The sequence below is a fragment of the Xylaria bambusicola genome (assembly GCF_022495145.1).
Source record: "Xylaria bambusicola strain CBS 139988 unplaced genomic scaffold F5B22scaffold_100, whole genome shotgun sequence".
Taxonomy (NCBI): domain Eukaryota; kingdom Fungi; phylum Ascomycota; class Sordariomycetes; order Xylariales; family Xylariaceae; genus Xylaria; species Xylaria bambusicola.
The window spans coordinates 44442-59579 of NW_025953653.1; the positions used below are offsets into that span (position 1 = coordinate 44442).

The 15138-nt window shown below is 47.7% G+C and overlaps 2 protein-coding genes across 2 annotated transcripts; one reads left to right on the forward strand and one right to left on the reverse strand.

Moving 5' to 3' along the window:
- Window positions 1-3075: 3075 nt before the first annotated feature.
- Window positions 3076-5151, reverse strand: F5B22DRAFT_640553 (uncharacterized protein; the record flags this gene model as incomplete). The annotated part of the gene is made up of 1 exon (XM_047977865.1): window positions 3076-5151. One exon carries the CDS (start codon window positions 5149-5151, stop codon window positions 3076-3078), a length of 2076 nt encoding a protein of 691 aa, XP_047824789.1.
- Window positions 5152-12850: 7699 nt separating this feature from the next.
- On the forward strand, window positions 12851-14896 carry F5B22DRAFT_631461 (glycoside hydrolase superfamily). The gene has a single exon (XM_047976621.1). It carries the CDS (start codon window positions 13156-13158, stop codon window positions 14428-14430), a length of 1275 nt encoding a protein of 424 aa, XP_047824790.1. The 5' UTR covers window positions 12851-13155; the 3' UTR covers window positions 14431-14896.
- Window positions 14897-15138: the final 242 nt, after the last annotated feature.

Here is a 15138-nt window from a genome sequence, read left to right on the forward strand (position 1 = left end):
TACACGTTTGCACGTTTACTTTGTTTTATTATTACAGGCTTCATGCTTTACACGAGCAAGGAGCCGTTTAAGCATGACAAAATGCTGTCTATTATTAGTAATGATAAATATCTGGGTTGAACCACCAAACATAGCTTCAGTCCAGAATATCAAGCCAGCCTCGATCAAACACAATATGCGTAAAGTAAACCGAAATCATATGGATTGCTCCTTGGACTTTCAAGCATCTTCAATGCGAAATTGTTGACAGAAATCTCATCAGCGAAGATTGCTTTCGCTGATGCGATAGGTGAAGGTCTCAGCCACACTACATCAGATACTTTTCACTACTGTACAATAGCCACGTGGGAAATGAGGTGTGCCTAGCAAGCCCGGTCGTCCGGAGTGTCTTTAATGAGTGTAGTGCAATATTAACGCAATGCATAGGCATCTGAAAATGGCGTACAGACCGGGACTGGGTATATACTTAATGCGCGCGTGGACATTTTACACAGACAATTCAAAGCTACCGTTTTTGCAGTTGTAGATGCATTGATGTTGAATGCGGTGAGAGAAGCAGGTCGGCCCCCCAACGTAAAATCACGCCATGGATTCGTTCTAAAGCTTCTAAAGCTTCTAGCGTGCCTTGTCTATCGATGATTTCCTTCCTGCGGGCTTTTCTTCGGCGGATAACTCCATAAACCATGACAATATAAATAATCTTCACTAGCTAAGCTATACTCAAGAATCACCAAGCGTGGTTTGTGCTATGGATACCTACCTATACATTTCAACCGACAGCGAGGGTCACGAGATCATGGCGTATTCTGGAGATAAAGTGGCTTAGCGTCAACGGGTGAATTCTATTCCTACGACTAAAGGTGGTTAAGACGTCTGTTGAATCTTCTACGTCTAAATTTTCACACATAGGATAAGTACATTTCAGAATACCGCTGGTGCCATGTTTACTGTAACTGCTAGTGTATATGTAGACCAGGATATGAGTTACACACATCTTCCACGTGGTACGATTGCCCAGAAGGCGTGTTGTACTTCCCAGATCCTTGGAATTGGGACCATCTGTTCCAAGCGATGTCGGTGAGCCTGAAAGGGCGGAAAATCAAATATGATACTCGCACAATGGACAATCATACTATGTACCCGGTGACTGGAAGCCTGCAACCTTAGTGTGTTGTGAGGTGATCCGTTGGTTTTGGAAGCCTCAGGTTCGATACCTACGGCCAAATCCGCTATGTGGATAGAATATGTCTTACTCGAAAGTGCGTAAGCCTAAGAACTTCATTGGGCAACTTGGTAATCTACATAGTATGGGTAGCAGCAGGGTTCTGTATCTCGTCTTTGACCCCCATGCCCCAAGAGATCTGGACTTGACATGTGCCCATAGTGATAACAGCGTTTGAGACCTGCCTATCGCAGAACCCCAGACACCAAACTTAGTCGTCAGCACCGAAGGCTATCAATATAATAATACACTAGATGATTGTTCCCATGAGTACCTATTACATAGTAAGTGAATGCCTCTTCAATCCCCAGCCTTTCCCACGAATCCTGGTTATGTAACGTTGGAACACCAATCCCACGTGGTAGCTTGGGTTTGCTTGAGATTCCGATGCGCCAATCAGTGAGAGCAACATCACAACATCCTCATCGGATCCTTGTGCAAGAACCCTGGATACCTTCTACAACCACTATCTTCTATAAGTAATGTACCTATATCACGCTTCCGTGTACATCAGTATCATGTTGTATGGAGAACTTAGGTATTGCGGTTTCGTCGTTTGATGCCCAATTCTCCGTTGGCATTCCTAATGTACTACACTCATATCTTGGCTGGGAACTCGGGGCTTTCTGGCGCGTCAAAGCATAGCCAGCAGAGCGACCGGCCCTGAAAAATCAAGATCATATTCATTTAGCACAAAAAAAAGCCTTCATTGACATCAATGCTATGCCTAATGTTTTAGGCAGTAAGGTAATGATAAATCCATGGAACTCCTGGCTCAGTACTACATGCATACAATGGAAAAGCACGCCTCCACGAAAAGCTCTACCGTGGCTCATACATTGCCAAGGCGTGGCCAACAGCCCACGATACGCACATCGAATATGAATTAATATGACGACTTAACACCTCCGAACTCGCTCAGAAACAAACTAATTGCCAACTGAAACAACTCGTCCCAGTGAGGCGGACACGTATACCTGTGCACAGGTCGGATTAGACGCCAAACAGCCCGGTCAAGTGATTGATTGCCGCGAGGTCACGGGTGCTTGGTCCGGCGCTTAATGCGCGGTAACCATTTGCGCGCGCGAACGACAGGCGGCACCATGCCGCAGTGATCGAGTGCCATGGCCAAGTAGGTATTGCTACCTGATCAGTGGGCTTTCCTCATTTGAGATCGATATGGCATCTCGGTGCCGGGGTGTCCACCTGTGCGAGAATGGAATGGAAAAATGAGAATGGGTGCGTTCGTCTGTCAAGAAACTAGGGAGGGTGTCTCTATGAGTTACACATAGTTGTATCAGGTAATCAAGTACACAAGGTAGATTTAATTCTTGCGCGAAACGCGGGAGCTAGACAATGCAGGTACATTTTTTATTCTCCGAAGCCTTGCTGCTGTTATTGTGTCGCGGTGTGTTTGATACAGGGTGATTAAGACCCAAAGGGGTGTGTCCCTAGACTTGTCCAGGTTCTCTCTCTCATGGCCACACGTAGCTATTTATTGTTCCCTCGGTCATTAGAATGGCATCATTATATTATGTGCTTAATCATGGACACTTGATTCTTCCTAGTCAAGTCGAGTATCTAGGCAGGCGAGCAGGCGCAGCGAATTTACATTCACAATAATAGAAGCTTAGGGAGCTGTGGTGTCAAACGAGACGCAAACCAACTTGAAGGTAGCTAGATGGCAAAAGTTTTGCGGGAAACTCAATGTTTAGCATGCTATTATGGCATCCACTCATCTCCGGGTATTTGACGTACGCATAAATCAAGTGTGAAGTATATCCTACAACAAGGATCAATAGTCTTCATCTTACAACAAGTTCTGTGACCGAACAAATTGCATCACTGTTAATCTAGTCCTTCTTCTTCGCTTCACCCCCGCCGACCCGGCGAAACTTCCTCTTGTCTTTACGGCTCATCTTTACTTTATCGCGTGTGCCCTTGCCACCCTCCCAGAATCCCCTTCCCTTCTTCCCGATAACAGAACGTCCGCAGAAAGTGCAAGCCTCGACAGCGTAGTTCTGTTCTCTGCTGCACCAACCGCATATCATGCGATTGGCCCATTCCTGAATATGATCTTCATTCTCATCATGGCACTTGTCGCACGGGTGGACTTTGCTACAGCATGAGAAGCGAAACCATCTATACGACCGTCGGTAGTGTTGGCACGCTCCTCTGCCAGGCAATGGCTCACCGGCGTGTAGGCCTAGCTTCTCTTGTCTTCGTCGCGGCCCGAGTGCAGGTGGGAGCGCAGATCCAGCCGTGATAGCAAGGAATTTGACTTGGGGTATCTTGAAGGTGAAGCGGCCGTGGCACTCTCGGCATACGTTTGTGACGGCCTCACCTCGGACGGACACAAGCCCCTGGCTCGGCGTCGAGCACTTCGAGCATGTAGGCACGAAAGTGCTTGGCAGCATATCTGCAACCGTGCATCCGGTTACGTCGATGAAGCCAGCCCTTGACGAGTTCTGGTGTACCATTTCTTGCCGGAACATGGCGGTCGCCGGCGAGCCACATTTCCTACAATTGATCGCCTTTTCCGCCCCGGGCTTGAGACTAGTGATGTCATTCAGGGTTTTACACCGTTGACACTTGCTGCTAATGTTTAAGATCGATACCTGAAGAAGCTCGATGCCGTATAGCTCGACAGTAGGGAATGATATTGCAGTGCCCCTTTCTACCTGCTGAGCAGCACCAGAGACACGGGGTTGTTGTAATTCTATGTCGGCACCTCCTTCTTCAGAGTCTTCGCTCGAGCCCCAAAAGTCCGAGTCTGAATTTGAGTCATCTGATTCGGGCACACGACTCCATTCTGGCGGACGTGGTATGATATGAATATGTCCCTTTGCATCGGCACGATCTAAAGCAGAGGACTCCTCAATTTCAGGGACCTTTGATGTTTGGCCATTAGCCATAAGGCTTGATTCTGGTACCAACTGTGTGGATTTAGTAACTTGAGCTTGTTTTGCCATGGTGTGCATATTTTGCGATAGGTAGTTCAGGTGGTTCATCAACGTCATGTGTTTCTGCTGGACGACCCTTGTTGCAAAGGCCTCTTCCAATGGTTCCGCATCTTGTGACTCGACATCGTTAAGCAAGATTCGCAATGCCTGAAGGGGGTAGAGTAGAGGGATTATCAGCTGCACTGATTTGATGGACTGTAGCCCCTGAGGTAGTTCCGTCCGTCGCCTTGGCTCGAGGGGTATAGTATAAACAACACCATCAGCAGATTTCTGATAAAGTGCGATGCGTCCCATTCGTGCCTCAAGTTGTCGAATTTCTTGGGCTCTCCTGGCTTTGGCACCGGCAATCTGCTCTCCGGTAAAAGACTCTTCAGGCACATAAGTCTTCTGCGGTGGGGTCGGCGACTTCAAAGGAGCCACTTGTGAAATCAGGGCTGATACCTCTCCTCCTAAAGACGTCGTCGCATGTTCCAAATGTCGCGTGTCCTTGAATGATACTAGTGTGACCGTTTCCGCCTTCTGTTCTGATAGAAAGGCCTCGAGATTCTTGTCTAATGCAGTGACAAGAGCGAGTAAAGTCGCATTGTGTCTGTCCGAAACGAGTTTGTCCCATCCTCGCTCTATGTTCACACAGAAGCCGCGGGGAATGTCTTGGTTCTTCACCAACAACGTTGGCGGCTCTTGTGGATAAGCAGCAGGTACCTGCAGCTCGCAATCTAGGCGTTCTAGTTCGAAGGGGAAATCAGGATCAGAAGGTTTCAGGTGAAACCGAGCGGTTGTTGTTCCATTCCGTAGAGTGCCTAACGTGGGTGAAAATCGCCTTTTGATCTGATCTAACTGATACTTCCGTGGATCCCTGTGCTGAGAGGCTGGGATAGGCTTTTCGACGACGCGACTTGACGGTGCCTCAGCTGTAGCCTGCCGACCATCGATAGATTCGCGGTTACTATGCTTTGTTGAGATCATATCGATCTTGTTGTGAGGAGCTGTGGTCAAGAAAATTTCGTTTGAACGGTCCAGATTGAATCCACTGATTGGCCTCTTGAGTGTATGGGTGGCGTCGATAACCATGCGAAGAAGTAGGAGGTCTCGGAGGTACAAGAAGCTACGCTTGTTGAGCGAACCTTGGATATTCAGAAGCGTCTAAATATTAATTTGACTGAATATGTAATTAGATGGGCATTTGCGCAGCGTTGCAGTGTTGCAAGCAATCGCAGGCGATAGAAGCCATCGTAGTGACTCAACCTAGGATGGATCAGAGATGATGAGATATGATTCATTGAAGCTATTCCTAGCTTCTGCTTTAGTGTAGCTCTCCGCTATTGGAAGTGGCGTTGGCGGGCCACTCTCTCTGTAAGTAGGTAAGTAATCGGTGGCACGTGCGCAAACCCTTTCTCTTTTCTGTTCTCTGGTGCGCGCAGCATCATCGCATCTGTTCTATCTTACCATATGACAATACTCGTACTCTTTACCCTGGTAATCTTCTCGGCAGCCTCATTTAAGGATTCAATACTTCCAAGTCTACCACCCATTCTCCGATCTTGCCACTTACCATTGAGCAGCCCCGTGGCTGGGGCCGCTTGCGTCATTGCCTACTTACCTACAGTGCCTTGTAGATAGGCGGCCAGGTAAAGATTTGGTATTGAAACCTTGACGTACAGTCAAAGTGTTACGGTCTTTATTCAAGTCTCTTCATACGCTTCACATCTTGCTTATCCCCGGATTGCTAGGTAACAGCATCACAGTAAGGCTATGGGGCAGGTGGTAGAATTGACAAATTCTCAGGCTCGCTTCGAAACTTGTCCATGTCGACGCAACGTGGAAGCGCATTTTATCCAGATTACGCTCTACCTCTCCCGTCTCGCCTGAGACGGACCGGGGACAACCTCAGGCTGGGACGGCTTTACATTGCGACCTCGCCGGATTATTAACATCTCCGCCACCCCAGTGGTGCATTCGCTGCTCTTTTTGTAGTATCATCGTCCGTGCAAGACGATTTGCAATTGTCGCTATAAATATCCGACGGCTCTGCACCCCGTGATCAAAACCGCCGCCAGCCTCCGTGCCAACCTCGGCGACAAGCCCTCTACTTCCCTTCCCGGGAATCCCATTTCTACGACAGTCAATAAATTTTCAAAGAGCCTTGGACTTCGCATCCCACGGAGCAAGTGCAACCCGTGAACCCCATCTAGAACAAGACTATCTAAGTCTGTGGCTCGTCGGATCTTGTTTTTAACTGCCGTCTAGCTAGCGTCCTGTCGTCTAAATGATAGAAAATCCACAATCACTCAAAGTTCGGGCCAATATTTATGCATCAGGGCTTTCGGGACTCCAATATGAGTTGCGTGACTCCTTGAGTAAAGCAGCTAGTGCTTGATTCGACCATCTCCATCACGCGAGCCGAAGGTTGCCTGAATAGAGGGTAGATACAACGGGTGCATTGCGTGTTCAGCTCGGTAACTTGAGACTGAGTGTCCCATGCAGGTTACACCATGGAAGCCCACTTCAGCCTCTTTGGGGGTCACGATAGTACTGTAGGTATCCCAAAGACTGTTGGTAAGCCAGTCGGGGATCTGGAAAATCCCCCGGTACAAAGGGAGCTAGGTACTCTTCTCATCGAACGAAAAAGAATTGTAAGTCGAACGGACACAATTCTTACTGACAAGTGCGCTCTGAACACTAATAGTACAGTTCTCGATGAAAATTCCATGCCGCTTATCGAGAGAACAGCATTCTCTTAACAGTGACTGTATAGACGGCTGGAATGCGCCATGTGAAGTAAATTGATCTATCTGTACGCGTAATCTGATAGGCTTACGGTATTGCATTGCTACAGGCCAGAATATATGCCACGCGCGGTCCAGTCAGTAGATGCTCTGGATGTTAATCAAATATTTTTCTCCATTTCTTTTTATCGAATTTATCATTCATTTTATTTTATTTGAGCCCTTCCATCTCTGCTATTTCCACCATCCGCGTGTTGTTAGTTGCGCCTCAGTGGGATATTCCTTTTGGAGACAACTGACGGACATGGTGGTCTGCCAGCTCAGCATTTGGCGGGCAGATGACCACGAACCTGCTGCAGGCCGCTGGGCGGTGAGAGGCAGCTTAAATAACGCAGTGGGCATCTGCCGTGCGCCAAGGTAGGGGACTCGACCAAAGCGGGCGAATCGCCTCAACCACCCCCAGAAGCCATGGTAACCTACCAGAATTGGGGGTGTACAGGCGGGGGTGGGGGAAGCAAGCCGTGCCTTATTTCTACCCTCCTTCGTCCTGGGATGAGCCCTGTTGTTACAAGACATGTGACGAACTCGGACATCGACTATGATGTGTTGGCAGTCCTCCAGCGACAAACGACAAACCCGTGGGCTCTCTGCTACCTCTCTCGGGCTGCTGCCCGCCGGGCCCTAAGCAACGTAGGGTGTTCATGTGAGTCAAAGCTGCTCTTTTGGTAGCAGAAGGAGGCAGAGGGCCTGTCCTAAAACGCCTGGACAACGGTAACCGCGCACTCAAACAGTTTCCAAAAGCGGCGAAATAGTCGCCGACGCCTGGTTTGCTGGCTCTCTTGGAGACGCGCAGGGGTTGTCCCTTCTGACACAAGTCGACATCTTGTGCCTGGTTCCGGCCAGTTGGCTCAGGACTATTTCGTGATGGAGGGTGAAGTTTCAATATTGCGCCAGCTGGAAAAGGGAAAGCACTACATTTAGTGATGTATACATGTCGAACAGAAGAAAACAAGGACATGGAAAATAAGTCGATAATTACGTTTATTATTTATTATCTTCTATTTCCACTTCCTGCCCTCGGTGTGCACCCTGGGACCCCGGAATCCCGACCTGCTGGTCTCCCCTACTCACGACTGTATAACCGAGCCTCGTCAGTTACGAGATAATTTACCTCCCGGGAAGACCTACGTGCCACTCCGGCTCTTTGCCCTACCCCTCATCGTGATACAAGACAACAGTATCCACCAATGCTAATAATTGCAAATCGGCCAATCGACTCGGTCAGGACATCCGGTATACAGAGTAATACACAGTAATGCAGCGGGTTACCAAGTCTCGTATCTACGCCATTGCCACATACCTACCTACCCAGCATGACAGGAATTCAGGGCCGGTAGCTATCTATGTGGTATACTTACACGCGCTGCACCACTGCATGCTTCTAACCTAGGCGTATTAGGGGGTCTCCGATTCGCGCGCCCCTCCCGAGGGCGAGATAACACATCGATCCAATAAATTAATCAAATGCTAGGCACATGGCACATAAATATTACAGCAAATAATTCATTAATCCATTTATCTATTTGTTTTTAGATATAACTTATTTTCCGTGCACTTCGCCATGACCGCCATACCATATGACTGAGCTAGGGGTCACGCTTCGTGCTGTCTGCCAGCGCAACAGAAAGGCTTGTGTGGTAGGTCCTCACAGCAACAGCATTAGCAATAGGCATCGTCAAGTGGTTGCTGCTATTAATACCTGAGATTACCTTTGTTCTGACGTGGCGGGCCAAAGATCATGGCTTACATATACATACTCACTTACTATACCTCCTACAGAGCGAGACTAAGGAAGTAGCTAAGATTACAATTCAGACACCCCTAAATCTTGGGGCGTGGTGCGGTTCTTCTCGAGATTCGAGGCCCTGGGCCTTGCAATCAGGGATCATCTTGATGTAGTGCCCTTACATTAGATGCACCGCATATCATACCTTCGTGAGGTGATGTATGGTAACACTACGATGTTTGGCATATGTTTGCCCTAATTAAAATCTCACGAGAGCATCCATCTAGTATGGGGTAATAATTACTCGCTATACCAATGGAGAGCTGGCGATCTATAGCAGCGAAGTTGACATTTTCGTGACGATATTTGCTTGCGTGACCTGCTGTCCGAGATTTGAGCATGTGGCTTCACAGCTTTCAATATCGAAACTTGAGGCCCGGGTCGGCTTCATCGGGGTTAATTAGTCGGTAGATACGGTAGGACTGTCAACTGGCAAAGTCGTATCAGAAGCTATCCCCAAATACTGGGGTAGCTTGCGAGTAGTGGGTGAGTCTAAGGTACGCATCCATGCATGTGCCGAATAGTGTCACCCTGCTCAATAGCCTCGACCCCGTCTGTACCTACTGTTTTGGGGCAGCGTACCATAATTCTCTTTTAAAGGGCTGGGCATTATAGATTGATGTCCACTATCTCTACTAGATTCCGGGCAAACACGTGTGGTTTCAAAGTAATTCTGGACTTACACAATGTTTGGTTATGGTAGCTTTATTTCATCGTGAATGTGAGTGCGTACTGTATCTCACATGAGATGCTCAAAGCCGTTTATTGTTCTATCTTAAAACCTAAATATTTAAAAAGGCGTGAGCTATGAGTAACTACTGAGGCAACTAGTTAAGAATTGTAAGTCTGGAGTCTTCATCCGCTTAAGAAGGGTTGACTGAAAGGCGCTATAATGATTCGGATGAGCACCTAGTAGTAATGAAAACCATGCTGAAGCGATATCAATTAAGGTGACAGGTGACTTTCAGTGTCATGGAGATATGATCCTGCAACTAGACCCTTCTATTTACATACATATAACAACACGCTTGAGAGCTGGTACAAGTGCATCGCGAGTCATCTTCAACTCAAGTGTTTGAATCCTTTTATACCATAGGTTCGTATATTCATAAAATACCATCACTATCCAGGGTCCTTAAATCCTGGAGGGCGTCCACAGAGCGAATAGCAAGGTCGAAGGGCCAATCTTCCTGCTCATCAATGTCACTCAATCAAAATTTTAAGTTTGAGTCTCTCATGCGTCGGATAGACGTGATCAAGATGAGTACACTCATTACGTTGCTATACGAATCTAAAGAAAGTTGATGTAATTCACTACAATCCTATCTCACAATACCATCTCGGGACAGCGTCCCTAGGCGACCTCATAATTGCCCCCTTCAAAAGAAAAAAAGATACGCCCTCGTTGTCCAATACTATCCCCAGGCACGAGTGCTCACCAAAGCCAATGTTCTAAAACAACGTCCAGGCATAAGCGTATGAAAGACAATGCCAGGAGCACAACGGCCGACCTGTGAAAATAAGAGACGGCGTACATATCTGTGCCTCGACTCCTGCCCATGTAGCTCGTCTAAAAGCAATGCTAGAAAGGTTTGAAAGTTGGCGAAACAAGGGCACTGTTCGTATGGACGAGGACAACATGATGCGCATTGCTCCCGTCGATGGATGGTAAGATCAAATCGTGATAACAGCCGATCCCATGTTATAAGCATTGAGGGCTGCAAGGCTATCGACGAGATTCTCTTACTCTTGTTTACTTTCGTTTCATGACAGCATTATGCTTCATTGATGTTTTTAACTATCGCAGTCTAATGTCTATAGCCTCTCCTCCTTCGTCAGTTTGTATGTAGCGCATACTCCCTGCTATACCGACAAGTCGTTGTCGCACTCTCTAAACAAATCCTACACCCATATCAGGGGCATACAGTCGTATAGACCCTAGGGGTGGCTAAATTAGACCTTCTGGCTATATAAAGGGGTGCCAGGACCCCTTGAAGAGTTCAGAGGTTCAGGAATCAATGACTATTGAGCCCTATACTATCCTTCTGCCTACCTACTTGACTGTGACTAGCTTCTACTCACTCCAGGACACCAACCCCTGATAACGTATTACAGAAAAGCAATCTAGACATGATCATCACGATATGCTTCCATGTTGTTAGCTACTTATAATTCATTCTTCCCCTTTAGCAATTCGCTCACTAATTCTGGCTAATTCAGTGATCTAGTGTCGCTTTTCTAACATCGAAGAACTATCCAGAAAACCCAAGGGGATTATTGACCTCGTAACGAAGAGTTTCGGCTGAACTTATCGGCTTCATTACAACCTTTTGATACAGAGAAGTACCTAGCCGAGCTGCCTCGACTCAAGCTTTCGAAGGTATAAAGCTGACATAATGGCGATATGAAATGAATATCAGAGGTTGAACAATAGGCTAACGAACGATGGGCAAGAACAGCCCCAACGGATTGGTTTCTGGTAGGCCAGATGGACAGACATTTACTGAAACTAGCATCACCAAAATGATATCGTGGGCCCATTACAGACCACTTTCACGTCGCCATAACATTCCATTAGGTAAGTTGATGATATTTCATTTGGTTACTGACGATGGCAGAAAAATTGGAGCTTGTTGCGCCTTGCAACTGATTGATTGATTGATTGATGGTGTTTAACTTGCGCCTTGCAACGAGAGACTAGCCCTCTGAGTTACTTTGATAATACGGGCTGGCCAAAGATTGAGCCTGTATGTTGATTTTCTTCTTCTAGATCGTCCTGAGCATCCCGTCCTCCTCTAACAGAGCTCTTGCTTCCGCGTATAGAAGCAATAACAGCGGTCGTGGGATTTCACAAGGATGCTGAGCGGCAGCCTTGTGAGCCTACCTTTGACCTTGGATTAGGCTACTTCACCCGCCCATTGAAACGAGAGGGTGTGTATTGGAATGAAGTACCCTATGGTAATATGGATGGTATCAGGCTAATATACCACATGAAGTTTTCGAAGGAAGGAAGATTTATGATTACGACGAAGTTGGTGTATAGAGACGAAAATTTCGAATCCAGATAAGCTTGACAACGATGGTTAAGTGACAGAAAGCATCTCGATGGACAGGCTTCTTCGATGAGTTAAGCGGCTTCGAGGCTGCCAGGCATAGCCATACCAAATAATGAGGAGAATACAAGAGAGCAACCAGACTTTCCAGTCACCTCACCTCACTTCGAGCGCATCTCGACTAGGTTAACGAACTCGCAGTACTGGTGAAGTCAGCGTCAGTACTAAAGGTTACGCGATACTTACATATACGGTACACAGTGCTACCAGGCAAATAATGCAGATAAGCCAACATCTTCACCCTTCCTTCAAGGATATTCCTGTTTGGGCTCCTCACTTAACTCGGATATACTTACTTACTTACTTACTTACATGTATGTATTCTGCGGATACGAAACGGCACGGCGAGACCCGGCTACCTACCTATGTAGGTAGTACACGTATTGCATTCTCAGGATGCTTAGGAATCTCCAGTCCTGCAGGGGTCTTGGCCAACTTTTATTCATGCTCCCGCTTTACCAGTTGGTTCTAATAATACCTTTGACGTACAGTACACATGTGAGATGGTAAACGCGTGTGTACGTTACGTCGGACAGGGGTCAATGGTACTCGGTAAAGCAGACGCAAACTAACATGATTACACATGTACTTAATTTCATGGAAACGAATTCTCTCTTGAATTTGATAGCTGTATCTAAGTACTACTATAAGTATGTATAAACATCTTGCCCTTTACATGGCAAGTTTGATCTCTCCTTATAGCGAATGAATCTTCATTGAACGAAGTAGGTCATAGTGCGCTGTAGATCACAAGATGGGCCACTATTCAGTCCCTATTATGGATCTCAACTGGCGCTAGGATTGGCGGATGGGTAAGGATCAGAGGCAGCCACCCCCTTAAAATCTCGTACCTGGACAGAACTGGACAGAACTGGAGGCCCTGCTGTGGGTAGGCTATGGTTAGGCTACGTTTAGGCTGTAGTTAGGGCGGCGTAGGCGGCTTAGGCGGGGACTCAGCGGGACCCAGGCGTGCCATTAGGTAACCCATGGGCTGTTTGCTCGCGCTAGCTTGTGTTTGCAAAACAAGGCCTCGTCGTATTGAATCTTCGTGTTAACAATCCTTTCTTCTCCCTCTGAAACACATTTTGCGTGCTTGTCCTACGGCACAGTCTTTCCTTGAAGAACCATTACGGCATCATATCGCCACCACACTCGCTTCTATTGTCCTTCATTAGATACTACAACATAACTATACGCGCACTTATCAGGTCCTCGACATCCGCTCCCTTGTCCAGCCCTCTGTTTCTGTATCCGACTTCCCCGATTGACAAACATCGAAATCACCATGCGTGTCTCGACGACCTCTGCCCTCGCTGCCGGCGCTTTCGCCACCCTCGGCGCTGCCGCTGAGAACTACCTGGGCTTCAACTCGGGAGCCACCAAGCCCGACAACTCTGCCAAGTTCAAGGAGGATTTCCTTGCCGAGTTCACCACCGCCCAGGGCCTCGAGGGAGCTCCCGGCAAATTCGACGCCGTGAGACTGTACACCAACGTCCAAGCCTATTCCACGAACGACCCTATTCAGGCCTTCGATGCCGCTGTGGAGACTAAGACTAAGATCCTGCTTGGTGTGTGGACCTCAGGTACCGACAGCATCGATAACGAGGTGACAGCCCTGAAGAGCGCCCTGAGCAAGTACGGCAAGAAGCTCTCAGACCTGATCATCGGTGTCTCAATTGGCAGCGAGGACTTGTACCGTATTTCCGTTACTGGACTAAAGAACGATCCCGAGGGAGTTGGTGCCGGTCCTGATGTCATCATCAAATTCATCAAAGAGTTCAAGGCCGAGTTTGCCGACTCTACCATCTCCGATGTCCCTATCGGCCATGTCGATACTTGGGATTCCTGGACCAACGGCACCAACAAGGCTGTTATTGACGCCGTTGATTGGATTGGTGTCGATGAGTACCCCTACTACGAGAGCGGCAAGGATAACACCATCAAGAACTCTGGTACCTTGTTCGACAAGGCCTACGATGCCACCATCGCCGCCGCTGGTGGCAAGCCTGTCTGGGTGACTGAGACTGGTTACCCCTACACTGGCATCAAGTGGGGTGATGCTGTCGCCAGCGTGGATAATGCCGAGTACTACTGGCAGGAAGTTGGTTGCCGCCGCCTCTTCAACAAGACCCCAACTTTCTGGTACAACCTTCGGGATTCGAACGGAGCCAACAAGCAGAGTTTTGCTATTACTAACAACCTGTCTACTACGCCCCGCTTCAACCTGACCTGCCCTGATACCTTCGACACGCCCAGCTCGACTTCCTCGTCTGCCGGTACTTCCACCGGTACCGCCACTAAGCAAACATCCACCGCTACGTCTGGCTCTGATGCTTCATCCACCGGCGTCGTCTCGCCCACTTCTTCTGCTGGCGCTGGATCTGGATCTGACTCTGGATCCACCTCTAGCTCAGCCTCTGGCTCTAACACTCCCACCGAGACTGGGGCCGAGGGCGGTGCTGCTACGCAGTCTGTCGTCCCTGGCAGCGGTGCTTCATCACTCACCATGGGTGCCACCTTCCTCGTTGCCGTATTCGGCGCCGTCTTTGCCTTCTTCTAGGCATCTCAATCAACGGCTATGGTGCAATGGGCTGGATGACATTACCGGTTTAGTACCACCTAATTTTTTCAACTAGCTGAGCATTGCATCATGGTGGCTTGCGGCGCTTGGATTTTCTGGTTGCGCTTTTGCGTCATCAAGGAATTGGGACATTAGACATGCAGCCTGGGCTATAGAGCAGGCTGGACCCTCGATAGGTATAACGGCGCGATACATTGATTTACTTCTTTTAATAATTCCTTCTCATGACCCAAAGTGTGAAAATGATTTATGCTTGCTGATTAAGGGATGTATGTATTTATTAGTAGTGGGCATCTTGGCAAATCAAATAAGCGTGAAATATCTAGGAAGCTAGCTTAGACGAATACCTCTCCCTAAACCAAAGTGAATTCATAGCAAACCGTAAGTGGACTCGCTTTATGGGCGTTGTTTTACTTGACTGATTTTGCGTTAGTCAGGATATGATGTAGACGTCGTACTAACAGTGCATTTTAAGCTTAAATATAGTTCACTCAACAGCCTCATGCATGTCTTATTAAATCTTTAAACGACTGCGTGAAGGTCGCGTTAATGTAAATGTAAACGGTGACCTGCATCTTCATACATCATATCTTACTAATAATTTCCAATCCTGCCTCTATACTCACTTAATCTATGCCTTGAACTATATTCTCAGCAGACCACAATAAGCAGACACTACTGTAACAT

Bases quoted from the DNA above. Each gene is read 5' to 3' on its own strand.
- F5B22DRAFT_631461 (XM_047976621.1), top strand. From the start codon at position 13,156: ATGCGTGTCTCGACGACCTCTGCCCTCGCTGCCGGCGCTTTCGCCACC.